The sequence below is a fragment of the Pelophylax lessonae genome, assembly GCF_965119305.1.
Source record: "Pelophylax lessonae genome assembly, chromosome: 5".
Taxonomy (NCBI): domain Eukaryota; kingdom Metazoa; phylum Chordata; class Amphibia; order Anura; family Ranidae; genus Pelophylax; species Pelophylax lessonae.
In genome coordinates this window covers 119,710,469-119,735,327 of record NC_138772.1, presented here as the reverse complement: position 1 = coordinate 119,735,327, position 24,859 = coordinate 119,710,469, and the positions used below count along the sequence as shown (strand labels likewise).

At 40.8% G+C, this 24,859-nt stretch overlaps 1 protein-coding gene across 1 annotated transcript in view; it reads right to left on the bottom strand.

Annotated features, from left to right (window-relative positions):
- Positions 1-24,859, bottom strand: part of RAPGEF5 (Rap guanine nucleotide exchange factor 5) — a 473,922-nt gene that overhangs the window by 243,158 nt on the left and 205,905 nt on the right. Inside the window, exon 7 of the mRNA XM_082257324.1 lies at positions 1,787-1,835. Within this exon, the coding sequence (XP_082113450.1) occupies positions 1,787-1,835 (49 nt within the window). The remainder of the gene's footprint in view (positions 1-1,786; positions 1,836-24,859) is intronic.

The following is a 24,859-nucleotide window of genomic DNA, read 5'->3' as shown; positions in this document are numbered from 1 at the left end:
CTTTCATAAAACGCACCAAAACTGCTTGTTGGAGGAAGGGGGGGGATTATCCCCCCCAGCTGTATAGGAGGTATACACATCCCACGGCTGCAGAACTTTGTACTGTGGTGTAACAAAAATGAAGCCATTTCAACTGTTTCAGAAAGGTGGTGCAGGCATTTAGGGGTTAAAACAGATGGTGAGGAGGTGTTATTTGCCTTCTCACCACCTGTAACTCCTAAAACCCAGCACCCCCATACCACTCAGGTGCTTGAATGAGTCGCTTTCAGTACCACTGCCTGGCAAACACGACAAGAAGATTATTTTTCTCACGCTGTGATGCAAAGCACTGCACCCACAGCATGTGTGGACCCATGTGTGTGGCTTGCTCTTCAAGTCCAAAGTGTTCAAAACCCAATTGAAGTAATAGAAGTAGAAACAAAGTCAAATTGTATAAACCTTCTTTTTTTATAGTCTAGCCCAATCCTCCTGTTACAGCAGTTTTGTAGGGTGTTTAAATATTGATGCACAGTCCAAAAAGCACCACAGTTAAAAATAGTCAATTCATTATTCATAGGCAAAGTACTAGTGTGACATTTCCCTCTCTTCTTCTGCAATACAAGTCTGTGCGAGGAAGCATGAATAGTGTGGCTGTTAAGGCCCGTACACACTTGACGGAAATCTGACGAAATATCCTCCGATTTTTCTCTCTTGCTCAGCGTTCATTACCGTTTTTAGTTGACAGTGCATAAATTCATGAAATTTCTTGTCCAATTTTTTTTTTTTTTTGGGACATTTGTTCCTAGACTTCCGGGTTGTCAGCAACTTCAAATCATGCGCGGTCTTTCGTATCAATTTTTTGCGGACGTACTGCATACACAAAAATTGGTCGTCTGGGGACGGATGATAAAAAGTTTGGTGTTTGTCCCTCCGTTTTTTTTCGTTGAAAATGTCGGCATCGGCTGCTGAAAGTTGTGTACACACTAGCCGAAAATCGTACGATTTTACCTCGGATGGGAATTTTCGGCAGATTTTCTACTAGTGTGTACCCCACTTAACTCAGCTATGCCAGCATAGACCATTGCAGTGTTGGCGCAGTAGCTAGTACATAAAACATGCAGGAGAACAGGACTTTACCCCTTTCACTGTCAAAAACTTTAATAGTTTTCAGAGCGCTAATCACCGCTTATGTGACTGGCCGCCTCTCCCCTCCTCTCCCCCTCCCCTCCTCCTTCCCTCCCGACTGATGACAGCAAAGAATCCTCGGCCCCACCCGCTGCAGGCCACGGTCAAAAGGGAGGAGAGAGCCGACGGGTCACGTATGCAGCGCTCTGAAAACTGGTAAAGAACTCCTTATTTTTTTTAAAACACATACACAGACACAGGGGCACAAAGAATTATTAAACAGACCAGACAGGATGGTATAAAGTGGCTTAACAACCACTTTAAAGGGGAAGCTGAGATTCCCCTAATTGCGGACGCCCATGTCTTCAGGCCTAAAATTATTTTTTTAACATGTGTGCAAAACAAAATGCAAACATGGCTCTGGCATATTATTAGGAAAGATTTATGTGCTACGCTTTTTACGTCAGAGCTTAACTTTTAGCCCAAGACCAGTACTTTGTGTCTGTGACAGGTCCGCTTTAAATTTCAGGGAACTACTATTACTGGATGAATAATCACAGAACATGTTCTATAGATAAATACTGAGCAGGAGGAATTCTGAGATCCATAGCATCAATAGTATGTAAGTCAGATGTGAAAATACTGCTTAGGTGACATCTTCCAAAAGTTCATGAATACTCACCAGATTTTCGTGCTTTCAAGGCAATAACAGCTGCAAGTTCCCGCTGCACCTAATAAACAACAAGGAAAAAAAAAAAGGTTAATTTCTGAGAGGTAATTATGCATAAAATTGTGCCTATTCACATATAACTAATTTTTCTACTCAGTCTTACTTGATTATGTCTGAGTTGACACTTTGCAATATGCAGGTCTCAGAATTATTAAATGTAAATAACCAGATTATTTTTGATAAAAAAAATAATAAAATAGAATAGAAATATAAGTAAACTATATAATATGCACTTACTGCCTAGAAAATATCACTTATCAGTATTCCAAACTACCGCTTTACGAAAATATATTGTTTGTATCCCCGTTTCTTGTGTATTCATTGTGCTAAGGACTAAAGAGCAGCATTTTGTAAACATTTTTGTATTTTACAATTTTAATATTGAAAATTAATATTTGGTATTCTCTTTTTTTAGCTAGCAAATGGAGCTGTATGTGCCTTTTCATGTTTTTTAGGCCATGCTAACCCCTTTGTTAAAAAAAAAAAAAAAGTCTGTTTACCAAACTTAATAGCTCAAGCTGAGATTTACACACATAGGTAACAAACAGAAGATGACTCCTCCCTCTCTATCTGTTCAATGACTTCCACCTGTAGATTCAATCAGCCCGAGTTTGCAAGTAAACAGTTTCTGCTATTGTCAGAGCTTCTGTAGTGTCACCAGTGATATGGATGCACCCTCCATAGATATACAGTTGCATGTCACTTTTTTTTTTTTTTCAAAATAAGGGTGGACATAGATGGGCAGAATAAATCATAGGAGTAATAGGACCTGCCATGAAATGTTAGTGGTCCAATTCATGCAAACAGAGTACTTTCTTCTTCAATTTTGTCATTACACTTTTTATCTAAAAGAGTGAAGAACCAGGGCAGCTTACAAAATCTCCTTTACAATAAGTATTTCTTACCACAGTAAAAAAAAAAAAAAAAAAGAAAATGAAAAATATTTCTAAAAATCAGTACTGAGTTATTTTAGATTATCATAAATTCCTCACTCCAGCAGCTAAAATAAAAAGGGGGACCCCCACCCCGTTTCCACAAAGGACAAATGGTCTGAGAGGTTGAATGATAAGCTATAATACTTTCCTTATGCATGGACACATTGGCTAATATGGAGGGAAGTTTCCAGGCAGAAACAATTTGAGCTCAAAAAAGCTCAAAAGCCTTATGGGAGCAGCTTCTTTGAGATGCAGTGTGCAATACCCCTAATGCGGAATTCTAGACACAAAAAACAAACAAAAAAACACACACACACAATAACCCCCTGACTCTCTCCTTCAGCAATCTCCAATTTATTAAAGGTCCTAAAGCTGTTGTCAAGCAATCTTCCACTCCACTGGTCCCCCCTGTGACCACCAAACTGCTGAAGCTGTTCTGCATGCTGGTATCCGACTGGTCTTCTTGCTGGCGTACTTGTCAACTTTATCTCACCTGCACTGTAATCAGTGAAAGATCATCAGTGTCTATATCTATAAGGAAAGCAAGTGCTGCTAGAGAACAGGGCTCTGGATACAGACGAGTATTACTGGGTACTAGGGGTGGGCGTAGAGGTGTCAGAATTTCAATATGGCGGTAATTCTGCTTTGAAATAAAATGGCAGACCAAAAACCAGTTCAGTTATGAATTCATTAAAATCACTAAATGTGTTTTCTATATACAGCTACTTGAATTTCTGTTTATGCTAGCTCCCAGTAGTAAACTACACAGCAAGCCTTTAACTGGGAGAAGGAATGTTGACATTCTGACTCAAGAAAGGTTCCTATGTTTTGCACAGGAGAAAAGAGCACAGGGTTGACCTGTGCTGCTGTTGCTCCATTGCCCAATCATATGGCTAAATGAATAACTGAGGAGACAGAAATTTAGCAGCCATTTTTTTCCTACAGTCACCCGTCAGATGGGTTAGCAAATTAGTTAGTTTTCAAATTGTTGGTGTCCGCTTAGATATTGTCTCTGTGACTGAAGTTGCCAATTTATTTGCGGTTTTGCGAGGTACACTATCAAAGGTTATGATGGCATATACAGTTTCAGGGAAAACCACTGATAAGCATAAGCACAGTCAAAATGGTCAACTGACTGAAAGAGATAAAAGGACATTGTGTAGGATTGTGACCTGGATTTTTGCTTAAGAGTGGTATCAGATTTCATTATCCACTATCCAAGACCTATATATGTCAACTCCCAGGAGAGTTCAGGTCATCTTGGATGCCAAAGGTGGTCCAACATCATATTGGATAAGTATTTTGTTCTTTTACCATACTTGTTCCCATAATTTTTTCCAACCCCTGTATGTAAGGTATGTACCCGAGAACCCAAAAATAAGACTTTTGCTTTGAGTCCTCCTTTAACTGTTGTGACATGCCTTCTTCTAGCTTGTATGAGGTAAAGCAGACTTTCTGGAATAACTTTGCTCTACAAGGGGTTGATTTGTGAGCAAATTGTATCCGCCAATATCACTATGAGAAGTGCTACAGAACAGTTTGCAGAGGGTCCCATGCAGGAAACAGTACCGACAGTTGTTTCCTCTAGCAACATTTACAGAGCTGATAGACAGGACAACGAAACAGAAGAGGAAGTTTTTAATTGTCTTTGCTGAACAGTAAACGTCATTTAAGTCACACGCTTTTCATAGGGATGTGACTTTCACAATATGCCATCCTGTTGGAACGTCCAAAAAATATTTCCCTGGCTTACATTGCGTACTGTAAAGTGGAATTTTTTTTACCTCCCCCAATGAAAAAGTCAAAAGCATTGATAGTTTTATATATTTACACACACACACACACACATATATATATATATATATATATATATATATATATATATATATATATATACACAGTATCTCACATAAGTGTTTACACCCCTCACATTTTTGTAAATATTTTATTATATCTTTCAATGTGAAAACGTGGAAGAAATTACACTTTGCTACAATGTAAAGTAGTGAGTGTACAGCTTTAATAACAATGTAAATTTGCTGTCCCCTTAAAATAACTCAACACATAGCCATTAATATCTAAAGTAAACCACTGACAACAAAAGTGAGTACACCTCTAAGTGAAATTGTCCAAATTGGGCCCAAAGTGTCAATATTTTGTATGGCCACCATTTTTTCTAGCACTGACTTAACCCTGTTGGGCTTGGAGTTCACTGAAGCTTCACAGGTTGCCACTGGAGTCCTTTTCCACTCCTCCATGATGACATCACGGAGCTTGTTGATGATAGAGACCTTGCGCTCCTCCACCTTCTGTTTGAGGATGCCCCACAGATGCTCAATAAGGTTTAGGTCTGTAGACATTCTTTGCCAGTCCTTCACCTTTACCCTAAGCTTCTTTGGCAAGGCAGTGGCCATCTTGGAGGTGTGTTTGGGGTCATTATCATGTTGGAATACTGCCCTGCAGCCCTTTCTCTGAAGGGAGGGGATCATGCTCTGCTTCAGTATGTCACAGTACATGTTGGCATTCACAGTTCCCTCAATGAAGCTGTACACTCACTACTTTACATTGTAGCAAAGTGTAATTTCTTCCACGTTGTCACATTGAAAGATATAATAAAATATTTACAAAAATGTGAGGGGTGAACTAATTTTTGTGAGATACTGTATATATATATATATATATATATATATATATATATATATATATACACATATATATATATATATATATATATATATATATATATATACACACACACACATATACATAAAGTACATACATACACAGTTAGGTCCATATATATTTTGATACAAGCATGATTGTCATACTTTGGCTGTGTATGCCACCAGAATAAAGTTAAAACTAAACAATTGAAATTAATTTGAAGCGCAGGCTTTCAGCTTTAATTCAAGGGATTGAACATAAATATCAAGTACACATTTTTGGAACTGCAACACAGTCATTTTCAGGGGCTCAAATGTACTTGGACAAATTAATATAATCATAAATAAAATGTTAATTTTTAATATTTTTGTTGTGAATCCTTTACTGGCAATGACTGCCTGAAGTCTGAAACCCATGGCCATTACCAAAGACTGGGTTTCCTCCTTTCTGATGCTTTGCCAGGCTCTAACTGCAGCTGTCTTTAGTTCTTTGTTTGTGGGTCTTTCTGCCTTTAGTATTGCCTTCTGCAAGTGAAATGCATGCTCAATTGAGTTGAGATCAGGTGATTGATTCGGCCATTGCAGAATATTCCACTTCTTTTCCTTCAAAAGCTCCTGGGTTGCTTTTACAGTGTGTTTTGGATCATTGTTCATCTGCACTGTGAAGCACCGTCCAATCAACTTTGCTGAATTTGGCTGAATCTGGGCATACAGTATATCTCTAGACACTGCAGAATTCATCCGGCTGCTTCTGTCTTCTGTCACATCATCAATAAACACCAATGGCCCAGTTCCACTGGAAGCCATGCATGCCCATGCCATCACACTGCCTCCACCATGTTTTACATATGACGTTGTGTGCTTTGGATCATGAGTTGTTCCAAGCCTTCTCCACACTTTTTTCTTCCCGTCATTCTGGTTCAGATTAATCTTAGTTTAATTTGTACAAAGGACGCTTTTCCAGAAATGGTCTTGTTTTTTTAGATGTTTTTTGGCAAAGTCTAATCTGGCTTTTCTATTCTTCAGGCTTATGAATGGTTTACGCCTTGTGGCGAACATCTGTACTTGCTCTTGTAAAGTCTTCTCTTGATTGTAGACTTTGACAATGATACGCCCACCTCCTGGAGAGTGTCCTTCACTTGTTTGGACGTTGTGAATGGGTTTTTTACTAAAGAGAGGATCCTGCGTTCATTCACCACTGTTGTCTTCCGTGGATGTCCAGGCCTTTTTATGTTGCTGAGCTCACCAGTGCATTCTTTCCTCAGAATGTAACAAACTGTTGATTTGGCCACTCCTAATGTTGCTGCTATCTCTCTGATGGATTTGTTTTGTTTTTGAAGTCTTACAATGACCTGTTTCACTCACATGGACAGCTCCTTTGAAAGCATTAGGTCACAGCAATAGATTCCAAATGCAAATCCCACACTTAGAATCAACTCCAGACCTTTTATCTGCTTAATTGATGAAGGAGTAGCCAACACCTGACCATGAAACAGCTTTTGATTCAATTGTTCAATTACTTTTGGTCCAATGAAAAAGGGGGGGGTGGCTATTCTTAAGAGCTGTAATTCCTAAACCCTTCCTCCGATTTGGATGTACATACCCTCAAATTAAACCTAGGAGTGTGCGCTTTAGCACACATCCATTATATCACTATAGCTTGAATATGTTTTGGTAAAAAGCTTAAAAAAACTAAAATTGTGCCTGTGTACAAATATACAGTGCATCCGGAAAGTATTCACAGCGCTTAAATTTTTTCCACATTTTGTTATGTTACAGCCTTATTCCAAAATTTAATAAATTCATTATTTTCCTCAAAATTCTACAAACAATACCCCATAATGACAATGTGAAAGTAGTTTGCTTGAAATCTTTGCAAATTTATTAAAAATAAAAAACGAAAAAAATCCCATGTACATAATAAGTATGTTTTTCAGGACCTATTAAGCTCCATCAGGTTGGATGGGGAGCGTAGGTGCACAGACATTTTCAGATCTCTCTAGAGATGTTCAATTGGGTTCAAGTCTGGGCTCTGGCTGGGCCACTCAGGGACATTCACAGAGCGGTCCCATAGCCACTTCTTTGTTATCTTGGCTGTGTGCTTAGGGCTGTTGTCCTGTTAGAGGATAAACCTTTGACCCAGTCTGAGGTCCAGTCTCTGTACATTGCTGCATTCATCTTTCTCTGGATCCTGACTAAGTCTCCCAGTTTCTGCCGCTGAAAAACATCAGACACAGCATGATGCTGCCACCACCATACTTCACTGTAGGGATGGTATTGGCCAGGTGATGAGCAGTGCCTGGTTTCCTCCAGACATGACGCTTGCTATTCACGCCAAAGATTTCAATCTTTGTTTTATCAGACCAGAGAATTTTGTTTCTCATGGTCTGAGAGTCCTTCAAGTGCCTTTTGGCCAACTCCAGACGAGCGGTCATGTGCCATTTACTGAGGAGTGGCTTCTGTCACTCTACCATACAGGCCTGATTGGTGGAGTGCTGCAGAGGAGGTTGTTCTTCTGGAAGGTTCTCCTCTCTCCACATAGAAACACTGGAACTCTGTCAGAGTGACCATCAGGTTCTTGGTCACCTCCCTGACTAAGGCTCTTCTCCCCTGATCACTCAGTTTGGCCAGGCAGCCCACTCTAGGAAGAGTCCTGGTGGTTCCAAACTTCTTCCATTTACAGATGATGGAGGCCACTGTGCTCATTGGGACCTTCAATGGTGCAGACATTTTTCTGTACCTTTCCCCAGATCTGTGCCTCCATAAAATCCAGTGTCAGAGGTCTACAGACAATTCCTTGGACTTCATGGCTGGGTTTGGGCTTTGACATGCATGCATTGTTAACTGTGGGACCTTATTTAAACAGGTGTGTGCCTTTCCAAATCATGTCCGATCAAACTGCTGAAGGTCATTTTGTAGGGCTCTGACAGATACCAGTCCTGCTGATAGGTTAAGAACTTTATACGGCCCAGTCCAGCTCTCCTAGAGTAACTGCCTGTCTCCTGGAATATCCTCCATGCTCTTGAGACTGTGCTGGGAGACACAGCAAACCTTCTGGCAATGGCATGTATTGATGTGCCATCCTGGAGGAGTTGGAATGCCTGTGCAACCTCTATAGGTCCAGGTATCACCCCATGCTATCAGTAGTGACACTGACCCTAGCCAAATGCAAAACTAGTGAAAAACAGTCAGAAAAAATTAGTAGGGAAAAAAAATTCAGTGGTCTCTACCTGTAAAACCATTCCTGTTTTAGGGGTTGTCTCATTGTTGCCCATCTAGTGCACCTGTTGTTAAATTCATTAACACCAAAGCAGCTGAAACTGATTACCAACCCCCTCCTCTACTTAAAGTGGAGTTCTGCCCAAAAACTGAACATCTGCTTTAAAGCCTCCTGACCCCATGACATGCCACTGCACTGGCAAGGCTGCATATTTGGACACTGCGTTGGCGAGGCTGTATATATGGACACTGTGCTGGCGAGGCTGCATTGCTGGACACTATGCTGATAAAGCTGCATTGCCAGACACTGCGCTGATGAGGCTGCATTGCTGGACACTGTGCTGATGAGGCTGCATTGCTGGACACTGCATTCATGGGCACTGGTGAGACGTCATTTGATTTAAAAAAAATGTTCTGAGTTCAAAGCCGTTTATTTTAAATTTAAGCTTTTTTCCTGAAATTTCTCTCCTAAAATTGAGGTGCGTGTTATACGCCGGTGCGTGTTATATGCCAATAAATACGGTATATATATCCTTGATGTTTATACTATATAATAACATATGCCTCGATACTTAAAGTGATACTAAAGTCTAATTTTTCTTTCTTTTGCTTAAAATTACAAACATGTCATACTCCCCTCCTCTGTGTAGTGGTTGTGCACAGAGCAGCTCAGATCCTCCTTTTCTCGGGTCCCCAGCCGGCACTTCTGACCCCTGCCATCTGACGAGTGCCCCCATAGCAAGCAGCTTGCTATGGGGGCACGCGAGCCGAGCCGCAGCTCTGTGTGCCCATTCACACACAGAGCCCTGGCTAGGCCTCAGCCCCTCTCTCTTCTCATTGGCTCACTGACTTTGATTGACAGCAGCGGGAGCCAATGCCAATGCCGTTAGCATTGCTGTCTCAGCCAATGAGGAGGGAGAGTCTGGGCAGCCGAATCTCTCTTACAACATCGCTGGATAGAGGTGGGATCAGGTAAGCATTGGGGGGCTGTGGGGGGCTGTTGCACACATAAGGTTTTTATCCTAATGCATAGAATGCACTTAAATAAAAACACCTTTTGCCTTTAAAATCACTATAAGACTTTAATCTGATTCACTTTTCATGTATATAGGTTTATTGAAAAATATAGCTACTTTTCTCCTGAGGATTTTGTGACCTGCACTGGGTTAGACTATTCATGATACTCAGGTACAATCAGGTTAAAAAAACTGAAACAAATCTTTTGGGTTGAGTGAGACAATAAATAAGACATTTTACAGCATTATATTTTACTTAATTCATTTATTTCTTTAATTTCCTCTATCGCTTCTTCTCATTCCCTTTGTCGATTCCATATCGCTCTCCCTCTCCTCTCTCCAGGCCTACAAATACAATCTGAAAGGATTGTCACTGTTGATTGTGGCAACAAATTACATTCTCTACCTAGTTTCATAACCTGCACTGACAGAGCCCAAGTTAGAAATAAACAGGAGAACCTGACTGGTTGCTATAGGGTACTTAAGGCACTTTTAAAGAGCTTGTTTTAATGTTTGTATCTCCCATGCATTTTCTCCACATAATAATTTATTCTTTTTCCCATATTTTTCTCTGTCCTGCTTTCTTATTCTGTCTTTCTTTCCACAAATTTGGAAACTCACGATTTCTACATATAACAAATTAACATACTAATTTTTTGTCTGGCTAGCAGACCTTTTTGTCGCTATCTCAATAAACCAGCAGCACAATGATGCTTAAATCCAAGATCCTAATTCAATTAATTTAAATATTACGAACATCACACTTTATAAAGGAAATAATCTGCTCTGCATATCCCGAGAGAAGCGCACCATCAATGATGCATTAATCATTCCTGACACTGGCTTTTAAGGGGCCAGAATACTTATTTGCAGTCTTTGTGCAAACTGTAAATTAATAAATTAGGCCACACCAGCATGTTCCCATGGAGCTGTTAATCATTTCCTACTTCTATTCAATAAGGATATTAAAAACAGCCTGTCAGCAATATATAAGATACTGAAAATTAAGATTACCTATAGTGCTGCATACTGCTTAGAAAATAAACATCTTGGCAAAGCATCGGAAGTTCGAGGTCTCTGGACAAGCTCAAGTGTTACTTATTAACAATAACCAAAATCTAAGCCTAGCTTGGTTAGGATTCATTACAAAAATGATTTATGTGTTTCTCATACAATTATTCTGATGGTTTCACATCGTTACACTACAATTGCATACATTATGTTGGTCCCTGAAGGAGCTTTGGATTATATTTAAGAAAATTAACGAAATGTAGCAAGTTACAGTTTTTAAATTATGATAAAAACAAACAAAAATTGATTCTGCATTTACTTATCTTAAAGAGTTAAAAAACTCACTTAACCCACGCTTCTATAGGTAGGTAAGGACAGCAGCTAGCACAATACACTGGTTGTAGTAAATGACAATATAAAACAAAATGCAACGCTCCAAACAAGGTTCAGTAAAATAACAGGTACGAAAAAAGTCCCAAAGGTAAAATTCATGCCATATTTTTCCACCATGGTGTATGATTTATATAAAGGTGCAAAAACATAATCCTCCACCTTCACCGATGAACACACTGACTCTTACTGCATGGTATGGACCACTATTTCCATAATGGTCTAGTGCACATTGGGTGTTTTAATGTGGATCACACAGCCTCAGATCCAGATAGATCCTAATCGCCAAACTGCTCATCCACATCCATAGATTAGGCACATAAGAGTGAGGAGAAATCAGCAGGAGAGTCTCATAGTGTAGTATGTTTGACTCAAAGTTTATTAAAATAGCAGAATAACACTCACCAAACAGAAAGCAGAATTATGCCTGTAAGCTGCAATGTAATGGAAGTGTTTCAAACCAGCAAAATGGCCAACCTCCATGCGTGAGTTTCTCCAGTGTCGTGTGGTGGCCATGTGTGCGAAATTTACACCCTCTATGGCTAACTTATTCATGGCCAAATGGGAGGAGGACGTTGTCTGTGGTGAGCCGAGACCTGAGTTGATACTCTGGAAATGGTACATAGATGACATCCTCCTCCTTTGGAAGGGTAACATGGACATATTGGACAATTTTATCTTTCAACTTAACAATAATAACTGAGGAATAACTCTACAATATGAAGCTAGCAGCAAGGAAATCCATTTCCTTGACTTGAGAATCAGAATCCAACAAAATAGGGTGGTGACTTCCACTTTTTTTAACCACTTGCCGACCAGCTGCCGGCAGATAGTTAATGTATGGCAGCAGGTTGGCAGGTTCCCGCGAATCGCCATACCTGTACGCCGGTTTACGGGAGCGATCCTGGGGGTGCGCACCCGCTCGCTAGCAGAGAAGCCGATGCAGAGGGGAGGTGGCCGCGATTGCCGCCGAGCACCCGCGATCGCTCTACATCAGAAGAGAGAACAGCAGTCTGCTGTTCTCTCAGGCTCTTTTTCTCTCAGGAATCAATACTTAGAAACACAGGTCTCTGTATTGATTGATTTTACAAGCCTATCCCCCTCAGTTAGAAAACACCCCCTAGGCTCACATTTAACGCTTTGATCTCGCTGGGTTAACCTCTTCCCTGCCAGTGTCATTAGTACAGTAACAGTGCATATTTTTAGCAATGATTATTGTAGTAATGTCACTGCTCCCTCCAAAAGTGTAAGAAAATGTCAGTCAGGAGTCTGACCTGTCTGCTGCAATGTCGCAGTCCCGCTAAAAATCGCTGATTGCCGCCATTACTAGTAAAAAATAAATAAATAAATAATACATAAATGTTTCCCCTAGTTTGTAGATGCGATAACTTTTGCGTAAACCAATCAAAATACGCTTATTGGGAATTCTTTTTCCAAAAATATGTAGCAGAATATAAATTGGCCTAAAATGATGAAAAAAATTAGATTTTTACATTTTTTTTGGGAATGTTTTATAGCAGAAAGTGAAATATATATATATATATATATTTTTTTTTTTTTTTTCAGATTTGTTGTTTTTTTTTTTATTTATAGCGCAAAAAAATAAAAAATTGCACAGGTGATCAAATACTACCAAAAGAAAGCTGTATTTGTGGGAAAAAAAGGACATCAATTTTATTTTGGTACAGCACCGCACGACCGAGTAATTGTTCGTTAAAGTAACGCAGTGGCCTGGTCATTAAGGGGGAAAATGTTCTGGTCCAGAAGTGGTTAAGGAGACAGATAGAAATTATTTCATCAGTACTAACAGCTGCCATCATAAAGCCTGGCTAAAAGCTGTGCCAAAGAGCCAATTTAGGCGACTAAGGAGAAATTGCACTCTAGTACAAGATTATGTTAGGGAGGCTAACCTTTCGAAAGATCGGTTTATAGCTAAAGGTTACAACTCTATTGAACTAGATGCTACCATTTAGGAGGTAGGGAATATGGATAGGAACCTCATTCATAATCAAGAGAGAAAACATCCAAATGTGAATCAGTCAACAAGTGAATCATCTAAGTTCTCTCCTCAGTTTTCCTTTTTTACCTCTTATTCCACTCAACACCACTTTGTTAAAAATCTTTTATTTTTCGTACATCACGGGACACAGAGCCATATTTATTACTAAATGGGTTATACACCACTTACAGGTAAATGGACACTTGCAACCAATCAGACAGGAAGTCCCCCTATATAACCCCTCCTACACAGGAAGTACCTCAGTTTTTCACCAGTGTCTAAAAGGTGATAGTCACAGTGGAGAGACTCTCCAAATATTTTGGATGTTTTTTTTTTCAAAGAAGAAAGAAGATTATGCTATATACTCGAATCAAAGATCTCTGAATCGAAGGGTTTAGCAATCAGATCCATCCAAAAAAGGCAAAGACTAAAAGGATGGGACCTGGGCCTCGGGAAAGCAGATACAAGGTTTTGCCTGTAACGTTGTCCTTTGTAGGCACTGGACCCTGGGATCCAGGCCCCTGGTAAAATAAATCTCAAAGGCCCACCGGCAGGGTGCTCTACAGTTCCAAGGGAGTCCCCCCTCAAAAACAAGGGGACCCAGTCCTTGAAGGTTGGCAAGTAACAAAGCTCACCGTTAAGGGTGAAGATTAGATTCTTGTTACAAGACAGAATCCTGCAGTGGGATTGGTAAGTCCACTTTAAAAAATATTTTTATGCACTGTTCCCTTTAAAAGATAACAGATACCGGGTGCCATGTTGGTCTCTGCAAAAGACATTGGGTGTATTAGCTATGTTAAAGCACATCTTGTTTGTTTAAAAATATTTTGCTTTTCATGTGCAAAGCAGTGGGTGTATCAGCAGTGTCATACTACACCTTGTTTGTTTAAACATATGTTTGCTCTCCATGTGCAAAACAGCAGGGGTATCAGCTATGTTAAGGCATACCTTGTTTGTTTAAACACTCTGTTTTCACCCTGTGCTTTTTTCATTAGCTGTGACAAAGCACCTGTCTGCCTAAGCTGCTCTCACCCCATGTTGTTGGCATGATGCTTTTGCCTTGGCGTGAAAGCGCCTACGCATTTGTCTCCTCGGAAAGCTATGGTCAAGCAACGCTTTCAGTGGCATGTCTGTAGCAAAGGATCGTTTGCGTGTGTGTGAATCTTCACCATTTATACACAAGCGTATGCTTGGAGCAAGAGGGGCGTGTCTCGACACGACTGGAGTGCATATGGACGCCACGTAGCATGCCGCACATTCACAGTACAACCACAAGCGGCGTGATTCTTAAACAGGATTTCCAGCGCAGAAGCCTCTGTCAGAGGCTGGAGGGAGTACCTCAAGTTTGTTTTGCCTAAGAGCAATGTCCACCCGAAAAAGGGCCGGGGTGGCGCAGCTGGAAGGGGCACTGTGATACAACCATCAGGCATTAAAGGTGCTAGCCATGGTTCCTCTGTGTCTACTCCCCTGAAGAGCCAGATGCGATAAGCCAATCTGAGCTATTACGGTTGTCAGGCATAGTAGCTTCTCCTAGTGCTTCTGTCGCAACCTAGGTCACTAAGGATGATTTGGCATCAGCTTTAGCCAGCCTTGAGAGTAAGATTGCTGGCATGAATGCAGCATCGCAAGGAGGGAGGAAACGTGATTGATCCCCCTCACCTGAGCCACCACCTGAATCAGTTCAGGATTGGGCAGAGGATGTTGAAGAAGCAGCTGTGGAGGACCCTATAGAAGGTCAAGCTGAGTCCACTTCTGGGGAGTCAGGAAAACATACTCGGCCTCTCAAACCCAGAGATTGGTAATTTAGTCTCTCACTGAAATGGTCCGGTTTGGATATAAATTACCTTCCTTAGAGACATCTAATTTTCCTCTCTAGGCTCATTGCGCCCTCCTCATAGTCCTCAGGCTTTTCCCTTACATCCGCTCTTGAAGCAGGTAATGCATGCTGATTGGGATCGTCCTGATAGGATTATTGTTCCTCCTAAAAGGTTTTCACTATTTTATCCTATGGAGGAAAAATTCACAAAAAAATTGGAATATACCTACTGTGGATGCTGCCAGTTAACAAAAGTTTACCTTGTCCTGTGGGGTATTGCCCAGGTTTTTAAAGATCCAGCTGATAAGAAGTTGGAATCTTTACTAAAAGCTTCCTTTGCTGTTGCATGATCTGCAATACCACCAGCAGTGGCAGCTATAGGAGTTTGTCAGTCTTTAAAAGACTGTGTTAAGCAAGTGTCTAGGATAGTTCCTTCTTAAGGAGAGTCTGTGGAAGATTTGACAGATCTCCCTCACTTTATGTTTTTCAGTGGATGCTCTTAAAGACTCCATACAGCAGATGTCACGGTTTGCTCATATAACAGTGCATATGGGCAGAATCCTTTGGCTAAAAAGCTGGTCTGCAGGATTACCATGTAAGAAGTTGCTGGCTGGCTGGCTTTCCCTTTCATGGAGAACGCCAATTTGGTGATTATCTGGATAAGTATATCCAAAAGATTTTGAGGGGGAAGAGTGCGTTGCTACCTGTTAAGAGGAAAAGCAAACATCCTTTTTAGATTCCCAGCACTCTCACTCCTTGTGCTTCTATTCCTAGGCAGTTGCAACGGCCCCAGCTGTCTGGATCTAGAGCCAAGCCTTCAGACCATGGATAGAAGAAACCCTGGGCCCAGAGATCTACCAAGTCTATATCTAAGCCTACCTTGTGAAGGGGCCCCCACACTCAGTCGGGTGGGGGGGAAGGCTGCTACAGTTCTCATGTCTGGTTGGAAATAATTCAGGATAACTGGGTTATTTCCACCATGCAGGGATACAAACTGGAATTTCTGGTGTTTCCCTCCTCCTCGGTTTGTAAAATCAAACATACCTGAAAATCCTCTAAAAAGAAGATCTCTCTTTCTGGCTCTGGACCAGATAAGGTCCCAAAGAGTGAATACAGAGATTCCGGAGGACAAAAGATTCTGGGGTTTTTACTCAAACCTTTTCGCGTCGGGAGAATCCGGGTGACGTCACTTCCGATCTACGGCCGAGACCAGAAGCATCTGTGGACACCGCATCGGCGGTTTGTTTTGCTGCTTGTTCCTGCTTGCTTACCCTTACTTCAACTGTAAGTGTTTTTATTGCTTGCTTTATTAAAGTATTTACCTACTACACTATGAACGCCCCCTCTTGTCATTTTGATGATTGAGTGGCATATGAATACATCAGGATAAAAGTCCCCTTTAGGAGAGGAATTTCCACTACAGACAACTATTCTATGATCTGAGGAGATATCCACTGTCCATTCCCAGCTATACTTCGTTGGAAAACCCCCTGATGTCCTTGATGGTGATCTAACACACCAAAAACGCTCTTTTGAGTGTTAATGGAGGTGAGCGGCCATTGCACTTAATCTAGGATTAGAGCTCACTAATTAATTGCACACGTATATCACTGGATGAGATTCTTTGTATTATACACTGGAACACCCCCCTGAACTCTTTCACCCCATTTTGCATTTATTTATTTATGCATATCTATTTTGTGCACACCATCCAGTGACACATGGACTATTTATGCTGTTAGCATCCTCACAGTGTTTTTGTATGTTACTTTATTGCATCACTTGCACTTTTATTTATTTGCTGTTCAGTATTGTCAGTCACTTTTATGTGTTGATTTATTGCATCTTTTGCACTTTTATGAATACTTATTGATCACTTCACTAAGCACTTGAGCACTTTTTGCTCATTTGCATATTTTTGAATATTTATCACCTATCAGCTATTTAGCTAATTTTATGATCTTTCGTTGTATATTTCATATTATATATATCGTTTATTCATCATATATTTCTTGTGAACACCTTTCATCCACTTTGTGTTTTGTGGACCACCATTTTAGAAATTGAGCGCTGATTCCCCTTTCCTTCACTTTTTAACAGTAAGTGGTGACACTACTACAATTAGCAGCTGATTTTGGTGCTCCACTCATCTTCTTCTGCTATTTATCTACCTCATTGGTAGCGCATTGGTCCCTCCCATTTTATCTGTATATATGAAATTAGCCTTGAGCACTATTAAAGGTCAAATTTAAACCTTGTCGTTTTTTTCCAGAAACCGATCGCTTCGCATTCCTTTGTTCAGACCTTCGTCAAAGGGATGTTTACGTATGCTTCCTTCTGAGAAGCCACCATTGTGTCCTTGGGATCTTAATTTGGTGTTGGCAGTTTTTCAAAAACAATCTTTTGAGCCTATGGGGCATATTCCCCTTGTTCTTCTGACCAAAAAAAATGGTCTTTTTAAATGTGATAACTTCAGCCAGAAGAAAATCGGAACTAGCAGCTCGTTCTTGTAAAGAGCCATTCTTGACTTAACATCAAGATAGAGTGGTTTTACGTCCACACCCAGGTTTTTTTGCCCAAGGTGGTGTCCGCTTTTCATTTGAATCAGGACATTATACTCCCTTCCTATTTTCGAGATCCTCAAACAGAGGTGGAAAATTTACTACATTCTCATTATGTAGTACGTGCACCTAAGATTTACTTGGAAAGGTCGTTTCTCATTGGATTCGCCAGGTTATTATCCAGGCGTATGGTTTGAAAGGGAAGGTTCCGTATTTCCTGTAAGAGCACATTTTACTAGATAATGCCTCCTGTGAGGATGCATTAATTAGATGGGATGCCTTTAAAAGCTTTCTTAAAGGTATCTTTATTTCTGTTATAAATCAAATTAAATCCTGCACGAGGGAGTTGGAGGAGGAGTTGACACGGTGGGTGCGGGAGTTGGAGTATGTGGCTGACCCTGGGGACGCCACTAGGGCAACCTGGCTTGCAGCTCAAGATATATTGACTAAGGAAATTAATTTAAAGGCGGAGAGGAAACACTTTTTTTCTAGGGTAACATTCTATGAGGAGGGGGAGCAGACCGGCTGCCTCTTGGCAAAAATTGTTAATGTGCGCCCTTCGGTTCCAGCTATTGGACCTTTGACACTTCAGAATGGTAAAATGGTTAATTCCCAGGAGGGGATTATGCAGGAATTGGTTAGATTTTATAAAGATTTGTATGCATCTCGGGTGACTTATTCTTCCGAAGAATTACATACTTATCTACAAAATAGTACCCTCCCTCAGCTTACGGATACTCAAAGGTCGCAATCGAGGCCCCGCTTTCATTGGAAGAACTGCGGGAGACGGTAGGTCTGTTTCCCAAATCCAAGGCCCCGGGGGATGACGGGTTACCGATAGAGGTATATCAAAACTACTTATGTTAGAGGTATTCAATGAGGCAAGGGTTAGACAGAGGTTGCCCGAATCCATGACTAAAGCCAGCGTAGTATTGATACTTAAGCCGGATAAACCGGTGAGAGTATTACTGTCATTAGATGCCAACAAGGCATTTGACAGTGTGGAGTGGGAATATCTGTGGGCCGTCCTGCGGGGATTTGGGTTTGGTCCTGGGTTTATTTCCTGGATAAGGTTACTGTATAATGCCCCTCGTGCATCTATTGGTGAAGGGGGAAGGCAATCTGCTGGGTTCCAATTGGAGAGGGGAACCAGACAGGGGTGTCCCCTCTCCCCATTGTTATTTGCCCTGGCAATCGAGCCATTGGTGGTGTGTATTCAAAATAATGAGCATATTGTGGGGTTTAAGTACGGTTCTTTACAGGAAAAGATCCTACTACATGCGGATGATATGCTTCTGCTTCTGGGGGACTCTGATTCCTCGCTCAGGGAAACAATTTTCGACTTTTACTGAATTTGGGAGGTACTCTGGGCTTACTATCAATTGGACAAAATCTGCTCTGATGCCCCTAGATGATGCGGTGGATCAGTTGGTGAGTAGTTTTTGTCTGGTTCCAGTAGTGGCCTCATTTAAGTACCTAGGGCTGGTGATTTTGCCGGCCCTTTTGGATTTTTGTAGACTTAATGTACTACCATTACTGGTAAAACTCAAAGATCAGGCTAAGATCTGGAGGAAGTTATGGCTATCTGTTGCTGGACGTGTTAGTCTGGTTAAAATGATTCTCATGCCTCAATTACTTTATTGTCTGAATAATTCCCTGGTGGTGATTCCACTGCAGACTTTTTGGATGATAAATTCAATTTTTAGGGATCTAATTTGGAAGGGAAGCAATGCCAGGATAAGGCTGGAACAACTTCAGAAGCCTAAGGAGGGTGGAGGGCTCTCCCTCCCGAATCCCTGGCTGTATTATATAGCATCACAGTTACAGCATCTGGTGGGGGGACTGGCGGATGGACCGATGGCCTCATCATTACGCGTTATGCTTCAATAAAGTGGTGCGAAGTCTTTGACGGAGGGCCTGGAGGCGCAATTATTTGCCAAGTCTAATAAATCCTTTCCCTCGTATAGACTGGTTCAAAAAATATGGGATAAAAACAGTTACAAAGTGTGTCTGGGTTCACGAAATATAGCCCGATATGGAAAAATTATTCCTACCCTGAACTTTTACAATTACAATGTGCGGCCCAGTGGAGGGCTGTGGGGGTGACAAACCTCTATCATATTTTTGAAGGCGGCAAATTTTTGTAATTTGCTCAATTGCAGGCTGAATTTAATATTTCACTAAATATGAAATTACCTTATCTTCAATTACAGCATGCTATAAGAGCCCAGACAGCACTGGAGGGTATTGAGCTCTCCCCAACTCCTGTATTTTCCCTTATGCAACACACGGCTATAACTAAAGGATTTATTTTGGGCTGCTATGCGCTTCTTTTGGGGATGTACTTAGAGAAATTTCCTAGAAATGCCCGTGAAAAATGGGCGAGAGATGTGGGAGAAATATCCGGGGAACAATGGGAGGGGGCATTGGAGGCTGTCATGACTTGCTCATTGAATGCCTCTCAGAGAGTCTCCCAACTATATATCCTTCTCAGAGTTCACTATACCCTGCTTAAATTACATCTGATGAGTGTGAGGCCAGATGCATTATGTGGTAAATGCAGGGGGGAGACGGGTACCCTTATTCATTTGTTGTAGAGATGTCCCAGATGGCACCGATATTGGTCAAAGGTTGTGACCACAGTAAACACTGCTTTAGGTGTAGTCGTCCCTTTGGATCCTAGACAATGCTTTTTGGGCATGCTTGATACACACAGGACAGATGTTTTGGGGAGGCGGCAGCGGGAGGCTTGTTTCAGGCACGTAGACTTTTGTTAGTAAACTGGACTGCATCTGAACCTTCCACGCATGAGATGTGGCTTGAACAGTTGGGTAATACATTGCGCATTAAAAAACTTATATATCAACATAGGAAGTCCTGAAGATGCACATAGTGCGAAATGCATTGTGGTCTAAGCTTGAACTATTGACCCGTAAACGTCACTTCCCGGCGGTGGAATATGCACATACTGCAAAATGCATTGTGGTCTAAGCTTGAACTTTTGACCCGTAAATGTCACTTCCCAGCGGTGGAGAGCACTGCGGAACGCACGCCATCACCGCCATCTACTCCTGAACTGCCCTGAAGTTTTACCTGCCGTAAGACAGGAACAGCTGCGTTTCAGACTTACCAAGAGCCTTCTTTCTGGTGCTAGGAAAGCACCTTATAATGTAAGCAGCCCTTTTACTATTATTACTTGCTTTTAATTCATTAAACGGTATTACACTATCCCTGGCTTCCTGTCTCCTGCATTCCTCCACTGAGACTGCTGTTTATAGATCCTAAATCGGTTTCTGGAGTAATACTTGCTGAGAGATAGGTGGTGTTTATCATCCCCTGGAGTCTTGTGAAGTCCATACTCTATTACCCATGGAAAGTGATTGATGAAGGAGGAATAAGAGTAGTTTACCTATTATCTAATGCCCGCAGGGTCTGTGAGACCCACTTCTTTCTGGTGAGCGTATATATATATATATATATATATATATATATATATATATATTATCCACCGTCTGCTCACTGGATCACTGGATCACATATTGAGTACACTGGATGAATATTGGTCACTTACAAGATATTTCTTGTCCACCTTTACAATCACTATATGGACTATTGTTCATGAGAGCACATTTTTTGCACTTCAAAATATCTCATTTGAGTGATTCACTTTTTTGTCACTATTGAGTCATAAAATTTGGACCGCTAGTGTCACACATTTGCACTTTATTTGGTATATATTGTATATTATTAAATATTTATCATTTGCCGCATGATTTGCACATATTGCACAATTGCACATGAATTATTTATTTGGTATATTTATTTATCTGATTCATGTATATATGTAGCACTTTTCAGCACGAGCACTTTACCACTTATATTTATAATTTTTACATGGATAGGAGCTATATGTTTGTAACTTGGTATAATGAATAGTATTTTTGTAACATTAGGAATGTATGCATCTGTTATAAATGTATTGTTGTTGGCATCTCAATAAAATTGTCCGTGATTAAAAAAAAAGAAGAGTAGGTGCCTCTTGGGCAGTTTGCCATCAAGCTTCTATGGTTTAGAATTCGGAACCACGCCCCTTTTGACGTCTATATGACGAAACGCGTTGGAAGGAGTCGGTTCCGCGCAAACGTTGTCACGCACGGAGGAATGCAATTTTGCTGGTTTGAAACACTTCCATTACATCGCAGCTTACAGGCGTAATTCTGCTTTCTGTTTGGTGAGTGTTATTCCGCTATTTTAATGAACTTTGAGTCAAACTTACTCTACTATGAGACTCTCCTGCTGACTTCTCCTGACTCTTATATGCCTAATCTTTTGATGTGGATAAGCGGTTTGGCGATTAGGATCTACCTGGATCTGAGGCTGTGTGATCCTCATTAAATCACCCAATGTGCACTAGACCATTATGGAAATAGTGGTCCATAACATGCAGTAAGTGTCAGTGTGTTCATCAGTGAAAACTGTTTTTGCACCTTTATATGAATCATACACCATGGTGGAAGATTATGACTTATGATCTTAAAGAGTTACATGGCCGATTTTAGTAGCTCACTCATATTACTAAAACTGCTAGCGATTGATCAAACAATCAGCTGGACCAAATGCCTCTCTTATGTGTGAAATCAAGGAAAACAGATAAATTCACCAATAAAATGCACAAATTGAAGCTGTTTTACCTCCCAAGTGATTTGTATTTCTGTCCATTCATTCCTGAGATGTATAAACACCCCTTAAGAAGTAAAGCCAGGTGGATGATATATATCTTTGATAACTATAAATCTGTGAATATTTCTAACTATTAAGAGGAAAAAGCAGAAACAGACTTTTGCTCACGCTAGTTTTTCTTGATTGGGACCAGTTCTAACCCTGCTTCTTCCAGTCTAAGTGATACTGTATAGGGGATTGCAAGATGATGCTACCAAATCAAATTCAGGTACTTGCATTAGTTGCAATTGGAAAAATATACTGTATGTAAGAGTGCAGTAATGAATGCAAGAAGAGCTGCTAAAGTTTGTGTTTATATCTGCCTAGAGTTTAGGTTTAATATTGTAATGTTCCACTAATTTATCACTGTTAAATGCTATGACTGCACAATGTTCCACTAATTTATCACTGTTAAATGCTGCTTGTTTATCTTAAACAATAGTGAGCAATTTTTGATGCAATAAATCACTACTCTTAGATGTTACATAATATCCATATAGATATTAGAGTATATGATGGCTCCTTACAAAATGCCAGTTACCTGGCTGTTTGATTCCATGGCTTGGGAACTCTAGGAGTCACTGACCTGGAAAAGATAGGCAGATCAAAATATTTGACTTAGATTGTTGCATGCTTGCTCAGTGTCAGTAACTTGAAGGGTATTCAAGCCAGCCAAAAAGGATTTTTTGAAGAAGGCAAGCATTTTCCTTTCAAAGAAAATGTGAGAGATGCTATTACAAACTTGAACCATTAAGCCAGAATGGTGCTGGGAAACCTGATGTGTGGTATACTTCTGTGACTATGACTCAATAAGTAGTAAATAACTATTTTGCTGTCCTAAAGCAACCAGTTGCTTGACTGTCCTGGCCTTAAAGTGGATCTTCAGTCATTTTTTTAATTTTTCCATCTATTAAAACTTCTGCCCTTGTTGTTTTAACTTTGTATAGTAGAACATTTTTTTTCTGCCAGTAAATATCGTATACAGCCCACTTCCTCTTTCTTGTCTGGGTATTAGCCTAGGCCAGTGATGGCGAACATTGGAACCCCAGATGTTTTGGAACTACATTTCCCATGATGCTCATGCACTCTGCAGTGTAGTGGAGTATCATGGGAAATGTAGTTCCAAAACATCTGGGGTGCCAAGGTTTGCCATCACTGGCCTAGGCTAAGGAAATCGTGCACAGCTCTCTCTCTCTCTCTCTCACACACTCTCCTAAGAGTTTGCCAGCAAGGGAGGAGGGATGAGTCATAGGAAAGCCAATGAGCGCTGCAGAGCTGGAGGGGCTGGATGAGAGCGGAGACTGCAAAGATCCAAGAGTATTCATCAAGATAGGAGAAATGTGCAGGCAAGCAGTGGTGTGAGTGTGTCTGTCTGTATGTATGTGTATGTGTGTCTGTATATTTGTATGTGTATATATATATATATATGTGTATGTGTGTGTGTGTCTATGTAAAAGAAAAGTGTTGGAACCGCACCCAGGTAGATGAAACCAATTAAAGTACTTTATTCTTTAAATCAAAATATGAACAGACAGTGCAGGGAACAGGTAATCCAGGTTAACGCGTTTCACGGCGCACACAGCCGCTTACTCATAACCATGTGTGTCTATGTACCTCTGTGTGTCTGTGTAAATCCAGGAAGTGAACAGGCAGCAGCTTCAGCTGCCAACAGTGTTAAAATGGCTGCTGCCAGACTTGGTGGAGGGAGATTTCTGCAGCATATTTGGAAAATACATAATCACAGTGTATATCTAAAATAATATGCAAAGTGGTTGGAGGGAAGCTTAAGAATGGCAAATACGTTTTTATTACAAATTATGTGAGCAGACTTCAGTTCCTCTTTAATCTCTGACCCAACACAAGTATGCAGCAAATAAAATTGTGGCTGCTTTGTGCACAGAGCAGGTAAGTATAACATGTTTGTTATTAAAACATATATATATATTTCCTTTAGAATCACTTTAAAGCTCAGTTCCCGGATATTAGACCCCACCCTCCCCTAACTAATCGCTGGTATGAAAAGAGAAAACAGCTATCTAAATTAACATTTTATTTAAAGAGGAAGTAAACTGCAGGGTTATTTTATTTTTTTTCTGACCTGCAAAGTAAAGGCATAATGTGCTAGTATGATTTGCATACTAGCACATTATGTGAAACTTACATGCAAAGGAAGCCCTCCACCGATGCACTCCTGGAGGCCGCATCCATCTTCACTCATCTTCCTTCTGGGTCCGTGGCTGTTTGACTGGCCAGAGCCGTGTGATGTCACGCATGGGAGCCACAAGTCACTGCACAGAGCTCTGAAGGAACAGCATGGGTGGCCGTTACTTCAGAGCGCATGCTCATCAGCTGCATATACAGTAAATATCTCCTAAACAGTGCATGTTTAGGAGATATTTACAGTGTCTATTATTATAAGGCCTTATTATAGGCTTACCTATAGGTACAATTCATCTATGGGAGTTTACAACCACTTTAACTGAAGCAACAGTCACATGATGAACCTTCACTCTTCTTCTCTCTACTTCCTAAGGTCCTTCTTCAGGTGTCCTTCACTACCTGCTTAATTTGCACACCTCCTATTGATGGAGGCAACAATTTTAGTGCCTGCCTCCTCTCTCATAAGTTCCAGAGACAGAAGAATTCATGGGGGCAGTGAGGGGACCAGTGCCCAAGAAGATAACAAGCAGGGAAAA